The sequence below is a fragment of the Pundamilia nyererei genome, unplaced genomic scaffold (assembly GCF_000239375.1).
Source record: "Pundamilia nyererei isolate P.nyererei 1_Seehausen unplaced genomic scaffold, PunNye1.0 scaffold00109, whole genome shotgun sequence".
Classification (NCBI taxonomy): domain Eukaryota; kingdom Metazoa; phylum Chordata; class Actinopteri; order Cichliformes; family Cichlidae; genus Pundamilia; species Pundamilia nyererei.
The window spans coordinates 1,539,125-1,555,263 of NW_005187510.1; the positions used below are offsets into that span (position 1 = coordinate 1,539,125).

A 16,139-nucleotide genomic window follows, 5' to 3' on the forward strand; every position below is an offset into this window, starting at 1 on the left:
CCCCACTGTATGTCTGTTATTGAGTCCCTGACGATGACATGCAAGCTAGTGTCTGTACTGACATCTGAAACTGAGGCAGGCTCTCGGGAGGCAGCGCCAAGGCCAGATCCAGAAGCTTGCAGGCAGAGAGATAGAGGTTGAGCCAGCGTTGACTGTTGTAGGAGGTGGAGAAGCCGTTCCCTCCAGAATAGGTGGTCTCTAGCCCAGCCACAGATGGCCCGGATGTCCTACAGGTGAACAGGGTTTTGTTTAAAAAACAAACAAACAGGAAGACAGGAGTGAGTTGTCTGTGATGTACATTTACCATCACAGACCAGTTTGTTATAACAAGACATTGTATACCTTGATATGTCCTCATCTGCTGTCAGCTCCTGCTCCATCAGTAGAAACACCTGAACCTGCAACATACAAATGTGTGAGTGCATCAGTTTGGGTAAAACACAGGCACAACTGCAGCAGGGGTCAGATTTTATGTAGCCTGTATTGCTAACCAGCTCAGTGATCATGGTGGGCCACAGAGAGGTGAGGTGCTGAGGTGACATGCGCAGCAGCAGCACTCTGAAGAACAGGAACACCTGAGCATGAAGGATGGGCACCTGAGGCAGACGCAAGCTCTCCACGAGACGCTCTGTGGACACACACGTTAGAAGAAAAAATACCTAATAACTTCAGCTGGGCTTTCAGGCGACAGATAATATTAAGGAACTTCAGAGTGGTGTTTTCTGTGTGAGGTTACCTTGTATGTCAGGCAGATATTTCTGATACTGGTCCACTTCGCTGCTGTAGATGGTGAAGGCCAGACGTTTAAGCAGCATGGCCCTCTGCTCCAGCTCAGCATCTCTGTTGGTGAACAGACTCAGGGAACTGCTCTGGGCTACAGCCACCCGAGCTAACAGGAACACACACACACACAAATGTGACGTGTTATTACTTCACCTGCCACAGTCTTTTAGCTTTTAATATCTGTAACATATTAGAATGTTTTGAGCCGTCAGTAAGTGGAGGGAAGGGGGAGTGGTCTGATAAATGATCTGTGACTGCACCCAGTGATACATCTCCAAATTCTAATAGGGAAACTAGCTTACTCATGAGGTCTCTGAATGTGGTCTTGTCATGAGTCATCAAGTGGTCAATGATCGCTCTCCAGCTGCAAAAATGAGGAAAATTATGGAATAATTTCTACAAGCACAGCTTTGTTATATTTGGCAACAGATGCAAAACTAAACATAGTGAAGCTTTTACTTTAAAATCTCTCTCTTATGTAGATGAAGTGTCTTTGTTTATAATTCTATCCCCCTTCAATTGTGATCTCTTAAGTGCATTTCTCTCTTGTAATAACTTGCATTACAGCTGTACAAGTCTTCACCCACACACAGTTAGTTTCCTCTCCTTCCTACTCACTGGCTGACGCAGGAGGAGTCCATCTGGAAGAAGGTGTGGTCCATGAAGAGGTCGAAGGCCTCCTTCTTCCAGGCACGCCGGGTGTACTGATACCCACTTAGACTGCTCAACAGTTGGATACAAGCCCGGTAGCTGGGGGCGTTGTGAGCGCTGTCAGAGAAAAATTAGGAATGACCAGGATGTGAAGCATCCATGCAGACATTCAATGCGTTTTATTATTGATTATCATTACTAAATTTTTATTTTTTTTTTTTTAAAGAAGAATTTACATAGTGTTATTTCTCAATGAGGACAAAAGCAGCACACAATACAAAGAAGCTCATCCACACCTGTGGTTGCGGAGGTAGGGAACTACGTAGTGCATGATATTAACCAGCAGCGGAATCACCTTCTCCTTCTCATCACTGTAGAACACCATGTCCAACAGATGAGCCAGCACCTGACGGATACAGCCAACATTCATTGTGTTGTTTACATCAAAATCTTAGTAAATGGGACAAAACCAAGCAACATTTTTCAAAAGTAGAGAGCAGATAGTTGCGGCCACTGAGCCTCAACACCTGCTTCCTGTGTTGTTTGGTTGTAAGAAAAAAAAAAGCCATAAGACAGAGACGGGGGGGGATCCACCCAGGTGAGCAAACATTTTTAAATAACATGCATGTTCTGATGAGTACAGAAGTTAAAGTTGATTATGATAATGCTTTAAAATGACTGCTCAATTAACTGCTGAGTGATGCTTCCAAAAGAAGTTGTAAAAACCACATCACACCAAAGAGACTTAAACTGAAGAGTCCTTGAACACCATCCAACCACTGCATTGTGCGTTTTTTATGCTGTCATAGTTTCCAGTGCTTGCACACCTTAATATTCTTCTTGAAACAGTAAGTTTCTCATTCATTTGTGCATATTAAGGTTTTGGACATAGTAGCATGCTAAACAGCGCTCTTTTCTCGCACAGTTTCCCGCTCTTTGGCTCTTTATTTACAAACCACATCACACATCAAACATGTTACTGATATGATACATATTTGACTGCATACTAACTTTCTTTTTGCTTAAATAAATGCGTTTTTCACAAAAGTCATGTACACTCCACATTTTGTCACATTCTTTCTGCCATTAGGTACTTTTATCCAAAGAGTGAAAAATAAGAAATGACCATCACACTACTCACCAGCTACCAGATGCATAGACTGCAGTGCAGGACATATTTGATGAACTGCCTTATATGCATCCATCCATCTATAAACTGCATCCATGAAGCATGGGCAATATCTGCGTAATGAGCTCCACTCTGAGCTAAAACAGCCAAAACATTGGAGGTGGCCACCGATTTCAATTATCCACCTCCTCCAAAGCATAACACTTAACTCAGCACATGAATTTATTGGTTCATTAATAATGGTTTAAGAGTTTGAGAGGTGGTTATAAATCAGCTCTAAGAAGTTCAGATGGACCGTGGGGGTGTGCTTGATAACGACAGGCCTAAACATTGCTGGTAAATATGAGCGAGAGCAGTTTGAAGCATAATCAAGACGAACAGTGGAATGACTGATGGCTTGAGAAACAAAGACAGGGTTGAACTGAGTCACAGACACTCAGGTGTTTTACCTCGGCCAATAGCGTGAGGGCGTGCACACTGTACACTGATGGAGTGAAGCTGGAGGCCTCCATCACTGTGAGCATTAAATCTACAAAACACACATACCAAACATTAGCAGCAGCTACACAACAGATAATAACACATCCACGCTGAAGCACCCCAAAACTATTCACATTTCACATGTTTTCAGACATGTTAGCTCCGGTGAACACAAGTTTATACGTGCTTTGCTTGAGCTGAGTTACGTTAAGAATTATTGTCTGGCATTCAGATTAAACCCGAAAATGTTAGCTACATTTATGACTCTGCTATCTGAATTCACAGAATTACCGAAATCATCTTTAAAAAAAAAAAAATCAAGACGTGAAAAGGAAAACCAAGAAACACATTAAACCATCCATGGCAGAAGCAGAGAATGTAGTTGGTGTCAAGGCCAGACATGTTTAGTGTGACTATCAAGCAACATAGCTAACAGCCTTTTCATGTATGATCGTAAAGTTCAGGCAGCGCACCTTCTACATCAGCTTCCAGGTTGGTTCCATCCACAACGATCTGAGGAGAAGGTTTCACCTCCAGGTTCCTCCTCAGCCACGTGGTTTGCTCCAACGAGGAGCCTGCAATCGTCCCAATAGCCTCCACCACTTTATGGGTCACGTCCTGAACATACAAATGATTTTGATTCCCTCAGTGTTCTTGTTGTGCTTAATTTGATTGTATCCAGCACGTTATAATCCGGCATGTCTGTAGAGCATGGACTTGTCACATTATTATCTACAATCTGGCTGCAGTACCTACCTGCAGCTCTCTCTGGTCCTTCTTGCTCTCCAGATTAGGGTTCTTCAAAATGAACTCGTTTAGAACTCTGGAGAAGAAAAACAAAGGAGCAAAGGTATTAAATAAGTTAAAATTAAAAACTGTATTTTGGAAAATCCTGACAGAGACCTTTATTTACCCCAGTTACAAAATAAAAGAGACATTTTGTTGAAGCAGGATTCTATCAGAGTAAGCTGTATCTTGTTTGCTTAGTATAACTGGTTCTACTTGCCCTGTTAAATTTATAGCATTAAGACTTTAACTATTTCAAAATAAAAGCCTTCTAGAGCTAAACTGGACAGAAACACAGAAAACAGCTTTATACAAAGAATGACAAAGCAAAGTGAATCATACCACTGTTTACTCAGTTTATGTTTACTGGACTACTGTAACACCCAGGAGAGAAACTTACCCCAATATGAGAAACTGTCCTGGAGCGGGCAGGCCCAGCTGTATAGAGTCCTTCAGCAGTGCCAACAGAGATGGCCAGCTATCAACCAAACTGGAAACAGGAATCCTAACACAGAAAGAGGCAACATCATAAATTCAGAGTGGTTAGTTGTTGTAATTATACACACAAGGAAAGAGTGTATTCTATGTATATCGGAATTCAACAGATATGGTGTCTAATTATAGAATTATGTGAGAAGCTGTGTACTCACCTCTGGACATAAGAATAGAAGAACTGCAGCATGCAGACCTCTAGAGAGAGGTGCTTCTGGAAAGCAGAAAAAACAGTTATTGTAATGACTGAACTCTAACTGAAAGATTTCAAGGTATCCTATGAGAAAAGGGATCAAAATTAAAAAGCACCCCTCTAAAACAAACCGTAAAGCCTCTGAAGCAGAAAATCATGGCAACAATTACCACAGTTCTTCATTCTTACTGACATAAATCATAATGACTCTCTTGATATTCACACGAGTACATTCCTGTCCTAGCATTGTTATGCAAAATTTAGAAGTGAGACAAAAACAGATAAAGACTGGCTTGAGCAACAAACACCAAAACACCAACCTTGTCCTTGGCGATAGCAGGCGGCTGTTTCAGGACCTCTTTGACTGTTTGCATAACAGTCTCAGTGCGCATGGCGCTGACAGAGCGAACCAGTTCAACTAGCAGCAGCTGCTCTTCACTGGCTACAGGAATCACCTGAAAGAAAGTCATTCAGACTCAATGGAAGAAATACAATGATTTCAAGAGTGTAATCAAATTGAGGCATACTGGACCCTGGTTAAACACTCCTATTAAGAGAAAGAGAACAAATGTGAAAATATATAACTTCAGCATGCTTTGTGTTATTTAAATAGCTTCAAATGGAGGCATTGAGACAATCGTCCACATTTTAATTGTGTATACCTTATTTCTGACTGGAGTCTTGACCTGTTTCCTCTCATTCCAAACGTAGGCTATAGCTGCCATGAAATGAGCGCCATGATTCATGGAGATTGGACCCAGCAGCTCTAGGATCTGCTGACGGAGGTTCTGCAGGAACAATGCACAAACATTAACCATACTTCTACCATCAACATCCTATAATTTCAGTCTATCTTGCAGAGCTCTGATTTCTCCATGATACAGCTGCAAACAGTTTACTTCCCTAAAAGTTCTTGGCTCACATGTCATATTCAAATATGTATAACACGCAACTTTCCACAGTGAGCATATAAGTGACACAATAAACTGTTAAAGAACATTTAAACTGGGCCTTGCACTTCGCATATGTAAAGTCGGTTACAAAAGTAACCAAGTTATTTAGTCCTAATTATTCCTTCATCAGGGACTCGGGGCCTGTAATAGTTACAAGTTATTTCAATTGCAGGATAGGATTCACCACGATATCTCTGCGAAATTACATTTTCCATCCCACCTCAGTAAAACATGAAATGTTATCTGCAAGGGGCAAATAATTATCTATAACTGCAGAAAGAAAATCCTTAAGCACCAATAATGAGATTCTGTTTTAGTATTGCTTTATGAGTTATAGAGCCAAGCAGCAACTCTTCAGGTTAGGTAACAACACAAGGTTAACAGGCTATCTGGCTTTATCTGGGCCCAACTTGCAGAATTTACTGCGTCTTTGCTCATGCCTACAAATCATTGTTTCGATTTAAACCAACTATTAAGAGCAGCATCACTTCACTGGGATAGATCACCACATTAACTTACAGTGCTTGCTCCAGACCTGTCGACAGACCAGATACTAAATAATCAGATCACTGTAACAGCTCTACTTCTTTCCCACATGAGTTGAACAGGTAAACCAAGAATCAATAGAGCCAGCTCTTGAGTAGTCAGATAACTAAGGAGAACAAGACCAAGATAAAACTCCATTATTCAAGTTTCTGGTCGATACTTGGTCTCTGTGTCTGTGCTGATGCCAAAGGCATTTCAGATCATCTGTGAAAGAAAAAACACTTCTGAAGGTAAGTTATCTGAAATAAAATCTATTAATGGAAATCTTCTAAAAGTCTTAATATTAGAGGCTCCTTTCACCCAATTCAGTCAATTTGAGCAGTCTAACTATGAGACCAGACTGACTAGACAACCATGAATACATTTCAACTTATATACCTTAGTGGAGCCAAGGTTGATGTTAGATGTGGAAGCAGCAGAGGCAGCAGCTGGCTTGTCAGAGTTATCAGCCTGGTGGAGGACACTCCAAAGGAGGGTGACAGAAGACATGATGGTGTGGAGGATGGACAAAATGCCTGATCGAGCCTCAGCCAGGTGCTTCTGATCAACACTCACTTGTAACTAAACAGCAGAACATACAGCAAGACACTGAATGCTGGTATACTGCAAAGCTTTAGACAATGAAACAAAAAATGTGTAAAACCTCATTATGATTATCCTCACTAATGTATCAAATAAGGAAACCACTATTCTAAAATATAGGGGAGGCATTGCTTTGTGTAAATGAGTCTATGTAAAGTCTGTGTAAATGTTCACTGAGGTATCAGAATGCAGTCTGCTGCAATCATGTGGTGCATGATGCCCTCACCTGGTGGTACTGGGAGGTGGGATCCAGTAGGCAGTAATGGATGATGGCTGTCACGCCCTCTAGCAAAGTCAGAATCAGGTCAGGAGGAATGCAGAGAGCCATCCACTGTGGTCTAAAAAGCACAGAGAATAAGCAGTTTAAACATGAAATATTTCAAATGAACAAAAAAGCACAATATTTTACACAATTATAGAGGCATTTTAGAGAAAATTACTTGCAAGTGAATCACTACATAAGATGGTCAAGGCTGCCCTCTGGTGACCAAGCCATGCCATGACATTTTAATGCACTGTACTGCTGGTCTGTTACATAGTTAACAAGATCCATCTAGACATTAATACCTGGTGTCAGTGATCCCGGTCTCATAGCGGTACTGCTGGAGAAGATTATCCAGGTTCCTGCACAGCTGCAGAGTGACCGAGGCTACAACCCTCCTTAGGACTCTCCCCATATAGGGTAGTGTGGCTGTGATGAGTCCGATCCACTGTGGGTGCATCTTGCACGCGTGGTGCTGATGCAAGGCCCTGATGACCGAACAAAGGAACATACCCTGTGCTGTGATAGGCTGTCCATGGAGGTACTGCAGTGATGTCATTGGCTGCTGAGGGTTGACATGCTCCACTTCCCCACCCAATATCTCAAACCCTGCTCCAACACTGCCTCCAGTCCCTCCACCTCCTACCCCTCCTACTACAGGTTCTGCTCCTTCATCAGCTGGCAGAAGGACCCTGTGCTCAAGCACAACAAGACTCTGCAGCAGTCTGAGCAGCTGGGCCTGGACTGCACTACAGCTGTCTATCTGGTCTTCTGACAGGTTGATAACGCTGTCCTCAGATAGACCTTCTTCCACTGTGGCCATGTTGACCCCTGCCACCCTCTGTTCGTGCCATTTCTGAGCACTGAATATGGAAGAGAGAAGGCAGTGTAGAACCACCTTCTGAACTTTGCACTTAGAGAGGACATCGCTTATAAAACTAGCAAAGCCCTTCGCTGAGCCACCTGTGACTTTGGCTAGCTCGCTGAAAAGGAGAGTTAAAACCTCCACACTGGTTAACTGCATGGCCCGGTTCCCTGCCAAGTCCTGAGGGCCTGCAGGCACATGAGCAGAGTAATAACTTCTTAGGAAGTAGAGACAGAGTGAGATGATGATCTCCAGGTACATGGCACTGCGGAATGAATGGGAGTGGGAGTCCTGGGAAATGGGGCAGTAAAAGTCTTTGCCCATGACAGAAACACGGTGACGGGCTAGGAGGTTTTGAAGCAAAGACAGCTGTGGGGTGTAGGTGTTGTTGATGCTGGTGGTGGAGATGGCGCTCACAAACCCTGAGGGAGCAGCTCTAAGCATGGCTGCAATGGCTGACAGGGCGTGGAGTGCCCGGGAAGAGTCATAAAGCTGGAGGTAGAGGAGGACGTGCTGGTAGAGGGGGTGGATGTTAAAACGAGGTGGGGCAGAGGATGATCTGCGTCCTGTAACGCTGACACCCCCAACAGTCATCCCAGAGCCCCCGCTGGGAGAGCCAGTGTCGCTCTCTATCTCTGACACCTCACCTTCCCCGCAGCTGTACCAGTTTTCTAGATCTAAACTATCACCAAAGAAAATACTGGGTGGGCGCAGTTTGTCTGCTTGATTTGCCTTCCTCTGTCTCTCCTCTTCCTTCCTCTTAATCTTCTTGATCTTTGGCTTTGCCCCTGGAGACTTGTCTGCCAGCTTCTCCATAATTTTCCCTTTAAGGCTAAGCTGGATGCTGCTATGGCTACGTTTGCGGGCCTGAGAGTCATCCACCTGAAGGGTGTGGTCTGGGGTGGCCGGGTTAGAGCTGTCTGGCAAAGTGACAATGGAAGGAGAGGAACTATGGCGGGTAATGCCCTCTTTGTGCTGTCCGTCTACTGACGCAACAGCTGGTGTGATGGTGAGAAATTCCAGTGTGCCTTCAGCCAACATCTCCGGCACAGTCTGGTGGTTGGAACAATGAGGAAGCCCAGAGTCCAGGCGGGTACCAATGGATATATCCGAGGAGGTGCTGTCAGTGTCAGTTTGGGGCCAGTTTTCAGGTGGATATGATACTTCAAGAGAGCCGTCATCAACTAGCTGTAGAACTCTGTCGATGAGTTCACCTAAAACACAAGACACAACTTCCTCTATAGAATCCTCAGAGGGGTCATCTGAAGATCCAGGTTGTGGGTCTGAGCCATTTATCATGCATTTGACTCCCTCTGGTTCCTCAAAGCTGCCATTTTCCACTGTAGAAGAATGAGAACCAGTGGAGTCTGAACTCTGAGGCTCCCCCTGTTGGTGAGCAGGCTGATATTCACCAGCTAGATGCAAGTTCTCACTGCTCAGACTCATTATGGACAGGCTGTCACTCAATGGGTTTACAGTCAGGCAGAATGGCTCCATGTCACCCACTGTCAAACCTCGGAGATCCTCTTGTCCAACCCTCTCACTCTGGATCTGACTGAAGTCTAAGGAAAAGTAAGGAGGAGATAAAAGGAATATTTACATAAAGAACCAAAGTGAAGCCAAAGTTCAAAAAGACAGTTAAAAGTTAGTGCTCACTGTCTGAGAAGCCAGAGTCTCTGTTGTAAATGGGTTCTGATGGCTCCCGTTCAGGCGGTTCAGGGAATACTTGGGCTAAGTGGCGCTGCGCCTGCACCCTCTGAATGGAGACTCGGTGGGTCTTGGGATGGAGCAAGAGGAGGAGGAGTGGTTCGAGGACCCGGGCAATGTCATGTCTTTGAAGGACCTGATTCAGCCAAGCCCGACCAACTGCACTGGTACATGGATCCCAGTAGCTCAGGCAGTCCAGCATTATGAAGAGAGATCTGAGGGATAAAGACAACAGTAAGACAAAAAAGGTAAGAAAAGGAATTTAAGAAAAAGGGGTCATCAAATCTACTAATGGTGGATACTTTCATCAGCACAATTTCCATATGATCAGCAGTTTCACATGTACCTGTCAAATGTGCGACTAAACGGAGAAGACTTGGTGATGTTCAAATCTCGCGTTAAATGCCACAGCACAGAGAATTTAACGTGGGCCTCCAGATGAATTTGCTGAAACAGAAACATGCTTCAGCATGGATTTCTTTTATCGGATTTTTGCCTGGTAATGTGAGCACTATGCTGACCTTGTCCCTGTGCATGAGTTGCTGGCTGATGACATCCTCGCAGATGCTGGAGGAAGGAACGAGGTTGTGAAGCTGGTAGAAAAGTTCCACACTGCGCTGATGGTGCTGAGGGGTTCCCTCATTCAGCTGGTCCCACAAAATCAGAGCCACCGACTGAGCAAAACATTAAATGGGGTTAAAAAAAATAAAGAAAAAAAAGCCAAATAGTTCCACTGCAATCTGGAACCAGATCTCTACCTTGAAGAAGTCTGTCTTGTCAGCAATGTGCTTTAGGATTCCCTGAGTGAGCGGCGGCCTGATGACTACAGCCACTCGACCCTGGCTTGGACTCATGGGCTGGGTGGACTCGGAGCTGGCGCCAGATGCCACACTTTCAGCAGTAACCATGGCAACAGACTGGGTAAGCCCAACTAGGTCCATGAGGAGGGATATGGCTACACATTGCAGGCTGAAGTCACTGGCCAGGCAACAGGCATCCATCAGCGTCTGGAGCCACAGCGGGAGCCGGACCTGCTCACTCTCTGCATGGATGCAGGAGGGACAGAAAACATGTTAAAGACTTAACATGAATTCGTGTCAACAAACTTTCCTTGTTCTTATTTACAATGATGTACAACTGTATGCACCCATTAGTGCATTTATTAACATAGACTGCACCTACCAAGCAGTTCTTCCTGTCTGGGTGAAGACTTGAGATTCCCCTCTGCGATGTAGACGGGGAAACTGGAGCATTCAAGGAAGAGTTGGCAGGCAGCCGTGAAGGCAGCAATGCACTCTTTCTGGACCATCCCAGAGCCCGAGCAAACCTCTGCATGATCACCATTCTGGGAGCTCTCTGAAACCAGGAGCCCTGATTGTGTCACTTCGCCTCTGTGACCCTCGACTTTGTTCACCTGCCCTGGGATAATGTATAAGGTAATGAGGCGGGAGAGAAACTGCTGGAAGTGCTCCAGACAGCATTGCATGACTGGTTTGTCCAGAGGTTTAGAATGACACGGGCCTGAGGAGCGACGGCCTGTTCTGACTGTGGAGTGCGGATGAGGGGTGTGCTCTGCCTCTTCAGGAACGTCTCCTTGGTATTGGACAAACTCTGTGAAGCCACTCTCAGAGCGACAGCTGGGAGTGTTTTCCACATCCTCGAAGACATCCTCAGTGCCAGGGCCCTCCAGAGTGGAAGGGAGAGTCTATCAAAAAAAAAAAGACAAAGGAAGAAAGATCGGCAAAAATGCAGGCATTATCCATCTGTAAGTGGATTATTTTCTGAAAAACTCTCAGATTTCTTATTGATGATTTTTTTTTCTATACAAAACCAAAACAAAGGTATTAAGCTGAATGAAGGGTGTAGAGATGTTTTGAAGCATCATCATGGACACTGTCACAGCAGACCCTTTGAAGTATAATTAGAAATTACATCTAAAATAGGACATCACAAATTTATCTAATAGCATTTTTTACTCCATAAGGCATTGCAGGAAATGGTAAGAAATATGGCAAAATTTGTTGAAGTTGCAGTTTTTGCTGCAAGTTACAGAATTTGTTTCTCATTTGCAACTTAATGATATAACTTGGTTTATTACTGATATAACACTGCTCAAGTAACTCAATCTCCACCTATAATATAATCTGAAGACACTTCCAGGAAGTGCAGTGTATCGTTCATATAGTGACTTGAGCAGAAATTTACAGCCTTTGTCCATAAGAAATATGCACTCTGTTCAGTAAATAATCACTATGTGCTTAGCTATTAGTTAAAATAGTGTTAGCCTTGCAGCAGACACATAAAGTTTATGACTACACTGGTCTTTATATAGTAAGGCTGCGTACACAGCTGCTGGGCCTGATCTGAGGGAGCATCCTGCTGCAGCGAGACTGACAGACTGAAGTTCTTACATTTCTTTATTCCGGCCAACCTTTGGGGGCCTCGAGGCTTCCTGGGATATATTTTGAGTGAGGTAGCGTGTACATTATGGAGCTTGGACTCAGATGGCATGTTTGCTAGAACGTTCTCTATATGCCCCTCAGAGTGGGTGTAGGGGTGGGGTGTTAACAGTATTCAATGGATGTATGCAGAATGTTTCCACTCTGATGGATATGGCAAACCCCAGAGGCATCGCGAGCTAGTTTATTCCTCTACTTCCTCAGAGGAAAAAGCGAGCTGGGCTCAGCTGTTGGGGAACCATCTTCTGCCTTTCTACTTGTCCTCTTTCAAGCCCCTCATGGGTCTCGCTCTCTCTCTCTCTCTCTCGCTCTCTCAACAGTCATGGCCCTCTCCAGCTCTGAGCACTGGACTGACTGAACTTTAAATCATGGCTCACTAGGCTTACAAACACTTAAAACAACCAGGTTGTTGGACAGGGACCAGAAGGACCTCAACAGCCAAAAGCAGCATTTGTTCTGAATAATCTTCAAATGACTTGTGTCGAGGGAGCGTGGAATGGCAGGGCCACCCAGCCAAAGACAGCACAGGCCAGAGGGCTGGCAGGAGGCACCAAGAGGCCCTGTTCATGGACCAGGACACACCATCAGAGCCTAAGCTGATGAGTTTTTGGCCAATAACTTGTAGGGAAAGCCAGTCAAATTAAGGTTTGATCCTTGTGTTTGGCAGCAACAGGGTCTGTTTTTTTTTAAAGGATCAGAGACCAAACTAAATGATCAACAGAGCTTGGCAGAACACTGACTTCTCTTTTAGTACTTTATTTTTAACTTTGAATCTCTTTACTGTCATTAACCCCGACACTTTCCAATTATGATCTTTTTCCCTTTATCAGGAACTCCAACTCCCTTTTACACCCCTGAAACATTTTGAGACATTGTAATCACCTGTTTGTCCTCCGTGTCTCTGTTTTTGTCCCTTGCTGAGTTTGATGGCTTGCCGATAGAGCTGGAGAGGCCCTGAGCCTGAGGGCCAGATGGCAGGGCCAGAGGGGAGACCAGTGGAGGTTGCACCTTGCTGAGAATCTTGGAGCACAGACGGAGGCAGTGGGTGAGCTCGCCGAGGCCCAGGGCCTGCAGGTGACAGGTCAGGGCTGCTACCATCCGCAACAGCAGTTGAGGGAGATGCTCTGTCTGGATTTCTATGTAGGTCTCCTAAAAAGGTGCAAGGGACCAAAACAGAACTGAGTTGTGGAACTGAATATAATTACTGTGCATTTGAAGGGCTTAGAGGGGAACGTGATATAAAGTTATTACGCCTGTTAGCTATGCTGATGCTGGGCTTTAACTCTACAAAATTGTTAATAGAAGACAGTTTGCTTGATTAAATATTGTTAAATACAAATTCATATATACGACTGAGTATCAAAGGGCAAGTCAGTGGAATTTTTGTGTGCTTTCTTTTTAACTTACATGAGGTGTGACCAAAAAAAGTTACAGGCCCACAAATATCAAAAAAAAGTACCCGATTTAATTTGTCTGAGCTCGTTCATCTTCTTGTGCACCACTTCCACTGCTGCTGCTATTTTTATTGGCTCTATGGAAATCCCATAATGACCACCGTGTACGTCAAACATCGAGCTAAGATGAGCAGTATTCAGGAACCAGGAGCAGGATTGTTATGATTGTTGTTAATTTAGAGTTTGACTACCGACCTGAGACATCTGAAAAGGGACATTCAGTGGAACCACCCACCACATCGTAATGTTTGTTTACCACTGCAACACAATCTTCGCTCACAACTGGCACTACATGCCACATTATGGGCAAGAAATCACTGTTTTGACACACTGGAGGAGATCCAGTACATCACAGAGGCAAAGGGAGAGAACAGGTCTTCCTCTGAGGGACCTAAAAATAGCAGCAGCACTAAAAACAATCTGGAAGTGCAGGGAAAAAAAAACATTTTAGACCAGAAAATTTGAATGTTCCTATTTGTTTATGATCACACCTTGAATCAATAAATTTAGTGTTGTATCGTTTCAGTGAATGACCATGTGCTAATTCTAAAGAAGAAGGAAGTGGAAAATGCTATTTGATACTGTTTATCTGTTTATGTGTCTAAATAAGAAAATAAAACTATCAATTCTAAATTTTTTTACACATCAGAACAGGACAGAATTGGGTAAACACAACCGGATATGAACAACACATGATGTCATTTATTTATTTTACAAGCAAATAAGCCAAAATACAGAAGCAGTGTGAAAGCCAAAGTATATTCTAATTTTTAACAGCTTGTAAGCTAGTCCCCTTTAGAAGAAAAAGCATGAAGAAATATTTTTTTGTCTCATCTGTCTATCAAAATGTTTGATAGACAGAATTTGGACCACTCTTATTCATAATGTTGCCCTAGGTTGTTAAGGTTTGGAGGCATCTATTTACAGTATGTACAGCTCTCTTAAAGTCACGCAAAAGCATTTCAATCAGGTTGAGATCAGACTGTGATCGGGCCATTGCAACACCTTGATTCTTTTCTTTTTCAGCCAGTCTGTTGTATTTTTGGGGGGGATCATTGTTCTATTACATGCCCCAGTTTCAGTCAGGCTTTAGCTGTCAGACAGATGGCCTCACATTTGACTTTCCTGAGTGTACTTTATTTTTATTTTAACTCGTTTGCATTTTTCTGTGTAATTTGGAATATGAACTACTTTAGGACATGGTAAATCCCCCCCACCCCCTTTTTTAATCTGTAGTGGTTTAGTCCAGAGCCTGTTTGGCCTTGGCTTAACCTGTTAAATGCTAATTGGTCAGCTTGTTTATTTGTGAATGTGTGATTGGTCCACTTGGATTTCTTCTGTTTCCTGTTTTTTTATTTAAACACAAACTGTTTGATATTTTGTAATGACCCTGATGAAGGTCGCAAGCAGAAACACATTTGTCAACCAATAAAGTTGTTCACTAATAATTTAAGTTTCGTTGGAGTCTTCACGTCATCAGATATTTGTATTCTCCATGCACCTTGGAAGTAGGTGCAGTTGTGCCAGAAAAAATTGCTGGTTACTCACGTTTGACTCAAGAATACTTTGTTATACAGAGGAATTCATGGTGGACTCAATGACTGTAAGGTGCCCAGGTCCTGTAGCTGCAAAATCAAATCATCACCCCTCCACCATCGTGGTTGAAAGTTGGTTTGAGGTGTTTTTGCTGATTTGCTGTACAGTGGTCCCTCGTTTATCGCGGGAGTTACGTTCTAAAAATGACCCGCGATAGGTGAAATCCGCAAATCAGCCAACTTTATTTTTTATTTTAAAGGTGAACCGTGTTATAGTGAGGGACCACTGTATTTGTTTTTTATTATATGTGCTGCGTGGTTTTGGGGGTTTTTTGCAATTTTTTGCAGTTTCTCTGAGCACTGCACGGTCTGACATTGTTGTGAATTTTCTGGGACATCCAGCCCTAGACCCCTGTTTTCGCCATCATAGTTCTTTTGATGGCAAAAACAGTAAATGGGTACTTTGTTTGCTTCTGCATTTTGGGTTAGATTTTACTCATCTAAGATTACATTTACCCAGTTTTAAGAGCTGCTTATTATTAACTTTCTTTTCTTTACCTTTAGTTCAATAGTTCAAATGGAAGAAAATTGTAGTTTTGTCATTAAATGTATTAAATCTATGCAAGTTGGAAAGTATTTTTACTCAACACAGAGGTTTTATAAAACAAAAAAGGCTAACAAAACATTTTATAGCACAAGCATTAACTCAAAGAGTAAAATAAAAGGGTCATATTTCTTAATAAATATGTCAGCACTGCAGTAGCATATAACTGCTTGCATGCTTAAGAAAAAAAAAAAAAAAGCACATACACACTGGGCAGTGATTTCATTTTCACAAGATCCACACCAAACAGCCATGTTAAGCTTGCAACACATGTGATGGTATGTCATAATCCATTGGGATCATGTTTATTTCATTTGGGATTAAAATGACATTAAGTGACAACAAGTCAGTCAATTTGAAATGATCAGTCAAAGCAGGGAGGCAACAAAGACGGCCTGAGGGATGTTGGCAGGACGTTGCAGAAATGTTATCGTAGCCTCAGTGAAGCAGGGTGAGGTGAAAAAGCAGGAAAGAGCAGTACTTTACCTGGCAGATTACCCTCATGCTTCTAGTAGGCTTCAAGGAGAAAGAGCAGATAGTTTGAACAGACAGGAGCGAGCAGAGAACGGGCAACACAGCACTCTCACAACATTCTCTCTTTATACACATACACCTGTACGCACGCACACACACACACACACACACACACACACACACA

At 43.3% G+C, this 16,139-nt stretch overlaps 1 protein-coding gene across 5 annotated transcripts in view; it reads right to left on the reverse strand.

Moving 5' to 3' along the window:
* dop1a (DOP1 leucine zipper like protein A) overlaps positions 1 to 16,139 on the reverse strand; it is a 28,923-nt gene that overhangs the window by 2,612 nt on the left and 10,172 nt on the right. For 4 of the 5 annotated variants that reach the window (XM_013912940.1, XM_013912938.1, XM_013912939.1 and 1 more), the window contains 24 exons: positions 15,968 to 15,997; positions 12,771 to 13,037; positions 10,612 to 11,134; positions 10,188 to 10,471; positions 9,951 to 10,103; positions 9,776 to 9,876; positions 9,379 to 9,644; positions 7,163 to 9,284; positions 6,822 to 6,933; positions 6,392 to 6,574; positions 5,177 to 5,302; positions 4,835 to 4,969; positions 4,480 to 4,535; positions 4,230 to 4,334; positions 3,800 to 3,866; positions 3,517 to 3,661; positions 3,013 to 3,092; positions 1,731 to 1,840; positions 1,402 to 1,551; positions 1,086 to 1,147; positions 737 to 889; positions 492 to 628; positions 343 to 398; positions 63 to 227 (listed from right to left, as the gene is read on the reverse strand). In XM_013912940.1, coding sequence (XP_013768394.1) covers positions 63 to 227; positions 343 to 398; positions 492 to 628; positions 737 to 889; positions 1,086 to 1,147; positions 1,402 to 1,551; positions 1,731 to 1,840; positions 3,013 to 3,092; positions 3,517 to 3,661; positions 3,800 to 3,866; positions 4,230 to 4,334; positions 4,480 to 4,535; positions 4,835 to 4,969; positions 5,177 to 5,302; positions 6,392 to 6,574; positions 6,822 to 6,933; positions 7,163 to 9,284; positions 9,379 to 9,644; positions 9,776 to 9,876; positions 9,951 to 10,103; positions 10,188 to 10,471; positions 10,612 to 11,134; positions 12,771 to 13,037; positions 15,968 to 15,997 — 5,588 coding nt within the window. The remainder of the gene's footprint in view (positions 1 to 62; positions 228 to 342; positions 399 to 491; positions 629 to 736; positions 890 to 1,085; positions 1,148 to 1,401; positions 1,552 to 1,730; positions 1,841 to 3,012; positions 3,093 to 3,516; positions 3,662 to 3,799; positions 3,867 to 4,229; positions 4,335 to 4,479; positions 4,536 to 4,834; positions 4,970 to 5,176; positions 5,303 to 6,391; positions 6,575 to 6,821; positions 6,934 to 7,162; positions 9,285 to 9,378; positions 9,645 to 9,775; positions 9,877 to 9,950; positions 10,104 to 10,187; positions 10,472 to 10,611; positions 11,135 to 12,770; positions 13,038 to 15,967; positions 15,998 to 16,139) is intronic. The other variant, XM_013912941.1, reaches the window with a different exon arrangement.